This window comes from Sinocyclocheilus anshuiensis, unplaced genomic scaffold, assembly GCF_001515605.1.
Source record: "Sinocyclocheilus anshuiensis isolate Anshui unplaced genomic scaffold, SAMN03320099.WGS_v1.1 scaffold33, whole genome shotgun sequence".
Lineage (NCBI taxonomy): Eukaryota > Metazoa > Chordata > Actinopteri > Cypriniformes > Cyprinidae > Sinocyclocheilus > Sinocyclocheilus anshuiensis.
The window spans coordinates 281,471-288,949 of NW_015536458.1; the positions used below are offsets into that span (position 1 = coordinate 281,471).

Here is a 7,479-nt window from a genome sequence, read left to right on the forward strand (position 1 = left end):
TCTCTGCAATGAAAGCACTTTAACAATATGGTATTTCTAAAAACAAAGTAGTAAGATGGAGAGGTTGTTTTTGAGATATCCTCTTCAGTTTCTTAATTTAGGGAATACATTTGTTTAGAATCCAAGCTGACTTAATTTATTATTCTACTTTCATTTCATCTTTATTTGTGTGAAGAAATATGATTAAAGGTTAATGAAAACTGCAAAAATAATTAATTTTCTATTTCTTTCTCGCCAACCCCCCTTTTTTTCCGAAGCCAACAAATGTCAACTCTCTCTATTGATTTGCAGTGTTTATATTTCACTTTATCTCTTTCTCTCAATTTCAGTTGTTGGTTGTCTCTGGAAGGAGGGCTGCTCTATGCTTTTGTCGGTCCCGCTGCTGTCATTGTACTGGTAGGTCTCAGACTTTGTGCTTTTTCATTGGTTAGATTTAGCCAACATGAGCTCCGTCCACTTTAATATGCATTTTAAATATATCAAGCCAGCAGTCGAAGAGCATTTTCACTAATGAGATTAGAGTTGAGGCCTGTCTCATTTCAAATGTGTGTATTTTTCTTCAGTGTAAAATACATGAGTGAACTTGATGAGCTTATTAGCCCAAAGCAACCAAAGTGTGTGTGCATATACTATCGTCCACAGCCCCGGTCTCAGGTGCTGTGTGTTTTCTGTGAGATGTTTGCATTGTTTTTCATGGTCAGATGTGATTTGCGTTGTTTGTTCCTTGGTGGTGCTGTGAAGCGGCCCACTCAAACAAACAACTGCAAATGAGATTTGGGCATCTGGAGATGCTGTCTACCTCCTTAGAGAGGCAAATCTAATTCATGGAAAATAATTAATCTTGCCTCTAGCAAATAGTAAAATGGAGACCCATTGTCTAAGCAAGTGCCTTGCATGATCAGAATACGAACGGCACTGGTAAACGTGTTAGACTCAGTTGGTTCTATATGCTCTCGGAGCAGACTGAACAGACCGAGTGGTAATTTAACGCAGGGGATTTCAATAGGGGGTCTGTTGTGGGTCCAGCCAATTATTGTTTAATCTCAAATTATTTTTTGGGTAATGCTTGGATAAAATATTAGTAACATGAACTAACAATGAATAATACTTTTGTGTTTATTAATTTTATTCAACATACATTAATACATATTTAACATCTCAAGTTGATAAAAAATAATGTATTATGAACAAAATGCACTACCATTCAAAGGTTTGGATTCAGTAGGATATAGATTGGTAATAATTGGAAATGTTTCTTGAGCACAAAATATTAGCATGATATCTGAATGATAATGTGACACTGAAGAATGAAGTAATGACTGCTAAAAAGTCAGCTTCATATCGCAGAAAATAAAATTACATTTGAAAATATATTCAAATAGAAAAGAGTTATATTAAATTGTAATACCATTTTATATTATTGCTGTGTTTTTGATCAAATAAATGCAGCCTTGGAAAGCATGAGATACTTCTTTAAAAAAAAAAACATAAAAATCAAATCTTACCAACCGCAAACATTTGAACAATAAAGTATGTATAAATTATTTTAGATTTATAATATACATATTTGTAAATTACCATTAATCTAGAATAAAAAATACTGTAAACATTTTGCTCACTGTTAGCTCATGATACCTAATGCATTAAATAATGTTAATGAAATAACAGTTTCTCTCTTACATTAAAATGTATTAAGTAATACATAGTATTGTACTTGTATATGACATCACATCAAAAATAACTGATGTATCATAACAACATGGTGCTAAACGTATGTTATTGTAGGTTTAAAATCTAACACTCAGTTTTCAATAATATATACCAAGGGCTCATTTATTTGAAATAAACTGAAGATCCCTACTTTAACAAAGTTGAACGCAGCTGCCAAAGTCACAGTCCATGTGTTGGTGGTGTAGTGCAGGCAGATGTCACTTAACAGGAAGAGATTGTCAGTCTTGTAACCTACAACCATATGCCCTCCTGTTGTAATACAAGAGAAACAGTATAGTCTTGGCTCAAATTCTGTGTGTATCAAAGGTACAGGTGTGTGTGTGTGTGTGTGTGTGTGTGTGGTCTTTCCATGGCCTTTGTCTAAGCTCCTCTTCAGTGCTCTGTGTGTCCAGTGAGCAGCTGGCTGGAGCGGACTGGGCAACAATCTGTTGAGAGAGAGAGTGGGTGAGAGACATGAGGGCATTACTGTCCCTTCATGATCCCACCTGCCCATTTGCTTCCAGACTTAAATCCACAACACCTGTCACAGGCTGTTAGCGAGCCACTGCTGTAAATGCTCCATGGTTAAAGGTCACTTCACAACACTGCTTTATTGTCCCACTACCCAAATTGTATTTATACAGAAATAATGGCCAGAAGTACTAAATTATTTTCTTCCACTTAGATGCTGCAGTAGTTCAAATGAAGTATCTATCTATCTATATATCTATCTATCTATCTATCTGTCTGTCTGTCTGTCTATCTTTCTGTCTGTCTCTGTCTATCTGTTGAGTGTTCTGTCGATCGTTCACTCAATCGTTCAATCAGTCAATCATTCAATTGTTCTATATCTATATATATTCTAGATCGTTCTGCCGATCTATCGTATCTGTCTATCTATCATAAAGTCTATAAACCTATTAACTTTAAGGCTTTTTTTAAACTTTTTTCTAGACTTCCAAACTTGGCAAACTTTGATTTCTAGTTAAAAGTACAGTCATGTGAATTTCAATTATATTTCATGACATTCAGATTAGAATTGCAATTCTGCATGTGGTTTGCTTTTTAAATGCAAATGGAATTAGAGAGTTGAATTGGAATTTAAAAGACATCCTTGTTTTAGTTCTGAATTGAGTATAACCCTGTTGCTAACTAGTCAACAAACAACACTACTCTCACAGGCTAAATAAGATCCTGACTTGAAATAACCAGCATAATCTATCATCAAAAACAATCTAACAAAACAAACACACCCTCTATCTCTTTGCTGCAGGTGAACATGCTGATTGGAATAGTGGTCTTCAACAAACTCATGTCTAGAGATGGCATCTCAAACAAGTCCAAAAAGCAGAGAGCAGGGTAAGTAAGTGAAGGTCAAAGTGATGGCTATGTGATGCCTATCTATTTCTGGATTTGCACCAAGTCACTCATTTACCACTGGCCTGTTGAAGGTTTTAAAATATCCTGTCAAATAGTTGTATGGGCGAAGTAAATTACTCATGCTCTCTCTCTCTCTCTCTCTCTCTCTCTCTCTCACACACACACACACACACACACACACACACACAACCACTAAAAGTTGAAAAACATCAGACTGAAAGCCAAGATATGACAGCTTCATTAATGGACTTGTATTGATTTGCTGGCCTGCTAACCTCAGGCTAGTCTTCTGATAGCTCTGTCATTAGCTAAGTGTATGCTCATTGTTCATGGAACTGCACATACTGACAGGATCAAGGAGCCCTTGTGCTTTTAAAACACTTGTTCTCTTTTGCCTTTGTTTGATTGGACACAAAGCAGAGTGATCCATTAAACACTTGTGTTAATGATTGGACCGCCACATCCCTCACCTCAAACGAAAGGCTAAATCGCACTGAGAGATTGAATATTCCCATTCCGCTCCATGAATCGGCTACCTGGAACTTCAAGAGGGTTCTCAGAGCCCTCCATCTTTAATTAAACTAACGCCGCATCAGAAATCCCAGTTTTTAAGCAAAGATAAGTGCACTACATTGTTTAAAATGAGCTCAGGGTTCATCTGCTGTCAAGCTCATTGTGATGCATGAACGTGTTTTTGCCAGTACTATACTGAAGGCATGAGAACAGCCTTAATGCTCACAATGCAACTGAATTAGTGAATCTAATAGCTACCGATAGCCTCTCTGCATTGTAATCCGAATGTAAGCTGTAAAAATGCCATTTAGATATGTGACATTGCTTTGGTGGACCATCATACCGATGTCTTGACAGGAAACTGTGAGTCTTACTAATTGAATGAGGAGCTAATCAGAGATCTGAGCTAATCCAATGACCGGATATTTGCAATCCCTCCAGGCAAGAGTACATTCTGCAATTTTGCCCTTATTGATTTGTCTTTTTTTCCACTTTTCTTTTCCTGTAATGTTTATTTATAAGGGAGATCAATGCATATTGGGAGCTGCAGTGGCTAACTATGGATTTTTCAGCTATTGGCTTTGATATAAAAAGTTCCCAGCATTTAAATTCAGTCTGACTCATTTCCATATTCACACACTCTCTCATGCTGTCTTTCACATACGATACATGTGCAGTTCTGTTTTTAGTTGTAATCATTTTTAGTACAGCAAACATCACTGTTTTTATCACTCATATTTGTGCTTTAGGAGTTTGCTGTCTGTCCCTAATCTCAAGTGCATAAATGATACCTCAAAATATGTGACTAATTGAGAGGAGGTGCTATTACTTTTCAAAGCAACCTGACTGCACCTGGCAGGCGATAAAATAGACCCCAAGGAAGGACCCAAGCCATATCTAGAGACTGCGATATCAGATAATTGGAAGTGGGCCAGTAAGCAACCGCATAGCAATGCATTAAAACCACTCAGAAACCTTAGCAACCACATAGCAATGCCCTAGCAACCACCCTCAACACCCTATGATCTTAGTGTCAGTTGTTGCACAGGCAAGCATTAGTCATATTTTCTACAGAAAGTATTACCAGCCTTTTTTTATTATTGTGGTGGACATATTTCCTAAACAGTTAAATACTAAACTAAATTTAGGATCATGCTTTCAGTGTTTTAAGGTTGTCTGTGTAAATTGCACACAAGTCCATTGTTGTAATAAGCTGCTCCTGCTCTTCGTTGCTGATCCTGAGTGCCTCTCATTTCCATATTTCTGATGTTCAGAGCACTTTGTCCAAGTCTGTGACATGAGGTTGCCTTTTGTCTCCTTTACAGTTTCAATCAGCATCTCAGATTAGACACTAAATTCAAAGCACTAAAATTTAAACAAAATGCTTTTGTTTTACAATGGCTTAAAGCAGCTGTATGTACAGTAGTTTTGTAGATTTTTTTGGAGCTCCTCGCAGTTAAGCGAGTTGAATTCACTGTCGTAAATATATCACTCATAATTACAATGGGTAGCTGTACACATGGATTTTTTTTGCTGTTAAAAAGCAATACGACCTTTTCATTGAAAAACATCAGACTGAAAGCCAAGATATGACAGCTTCATTAATGGACTTGTATTGATTTGCTGGCCTGCTAACCTCAGGCTAGTCTTCTGATAGCTCTGTCATTAGCTAAGTGTATGCTCATTGTTCATGGAACTGCACATACTGACAGGATCAAGGAGCCCTTGTGCTTTTAAAACACTTGTTCTCTTTTGCCTTTGTTTGATTGGACACAAAGCAGAGTGATCCATTAAACACTTGTGTTAATGATTGGACCGCCACATCCCTCACCTCAAACGAAAGGCTAAATCGCACTGAGAGATTGAATATTCCCATTCCGCTCCATGAATCGGCTACCTGGAACTTCAAGAGGGTTCTCAGAGCCCTCCATCTTTAATTAAACTAACGCCGCATCAGAAATCCCAGTTTTTAAGCAAAGATAAGTGCACTACATTGTTTAAAATGAGCTCAGGGTTCATCTGCTGTCAAGCTCATTGTGATGCATGAACGTGTTTTTGCCAGTACTATACTGAAGGCATGAGAACAGCCTTAATGCTCACAATGCAACTGAATTAGTGAATCTAATAGCTACCGATAGCCTCTCTGCATTGTAATCCGAATGTAAGCTGTAAAAATGCCATTTAGATATGTGACATTGCTTTGGTGGACCATCATACCGATGTCTTGACAGGAAACTGTGAGTCTTACTAATTGAATGAGGAGCTAATCAGAGATCTGAGCTAATCCAATGACCGGATATTTGCAATCCCTCCAGGCAAGAGTACATTCTGCAATTTTGCCCTTATTGATTTGTCTTTTTTTCCACTTTTCTTTTCCTGTAATGTTTATTTATAAGGGAGATCAATGCATATTGGGAGCTGCAGTGGCTAACTATGGATTTTTCAGCTATTGGCTTTGATATAAAAAGTTCCCAGCATTTAAATTCAGTCTGACTCATTTCCATATTCACACACTCTCTCATGCTGTCTTTCACATACGATACATGTGCAGTTCTGTTTTTAGTTGTAATCATTTTTAGTACAGCAAACATCACTGTTTTTATCACTCATATTTGTGCTTTAGGAGTTTGCTGTCTGTCCCTAATCTCAAGTGCATAAATGATACCTCAAAATATGTGACTAATTGAGAGGAGGTGCTATTACTTTTCAAAGCAACCTGACTGCACCTGGCAGGCGATAAAATAGACCCCAAGGAAGGACCCAAGCCATATCTAGAGACTGCGATATCAGATAATTGGAAGTGGGCCAGTAAGCAACCGCATAGCAATGCATTAAAACCACTCAGAAACCTTAGCAACCACATAGCAATGCCCTAGCAACCACCCTCAACACCCTATGATCTTAGTGTCAGTTGTTGCACAGGCAAGCATTAGTCATATTTTCTACAGAAAGTATTACCAGCCTTTTTTTATTATTGTGGTGGACATATTTCCTAAACAGTTAAATACTAAACTAAATTTAGGATCATGCTTTCAGTGTTTTAAGGTTGTCTGTGTAAATTGCACACAAGTCCATTGTTGTAATAAGCTGCTCCTGCTCTTCGTTGCTGATCCTGAGTGCCTCTCATTTCCATATTTCTGATGTTCAGAGCACTTTGTCCAAGTCTGTGACATGAGGTTGCCTTTTGTCTCCTTTACAGTTTCAATCAGCATCTCAGATTAGACACTAAATTCAAAGCACTAAAATTTAAACAAAATGCTTTTGTTTTACAATGGCTTAAAGCAGCTGTATGTACAGTAGTTTTGTAGATTTTTTTGGAGCTCCTCGCAGTTAAGCGAGTTGAATTCACTGTCGTAAATATATCACTCATAATTACAATGGGTAGCTGTACACATGGATTTTTTTGCTGTTAAAAAGCAATACGACCTTTTCACAGAAATTTGTACCCACCCACCAAATTTATTTATTCTCAGAACAGACATTTGGCTGGAGCGTGGCAAAGCAGAAACCCAAGCCATTCGCTTTATTAGATGTCAGTATACCATCAGAATGATTTTGAAACTGATATTTCAAAGTAAAAAACATACATACAGTTGCTTTAATAATGCACAAACACCAGATTTGTAAAATATATTTTAAAATGTCATTTATTCCTTTGATTTGATTCCTTTTTCATCAGTACTCCAATCTTCAGTGTTATATGGTCCCTCAAAAATCATTCTAATATGTTGATTTGCTGCTCAAGAAACGTCTAGGTTACTTGTGTAACCCTCGTTCCCTGAAGGAGGAAACGGAGACGTTACGTCAGATCGGACTGACGAATTGGGATCTCGCCCGAGAGCCCAATCACCTTCGAGTGTTAACTAAACAAGCCAA

The 7,479-nt window shown here is 37.4% G+C and overlaps 1 protein-coding gene across 1 annotated transcript in view; it reads left to right on the forward strand.

The window, feature by feature from the left end:
• The window catches only part of LOC107653098 (adhesion G protein-coupled receptor B2), a 330,526-nt gene that overhangs the window by 271,202 nt on the left and 51,845 nt on the right, over positions 1-7,479 (forward strand). The window contains 1 exon segment of the mRNA XM_016476310.1: positions 2,984-3,083. Coding sequence (XP_016331796.1) covers positions 2,984-3,083 — 100 coding nt within the window.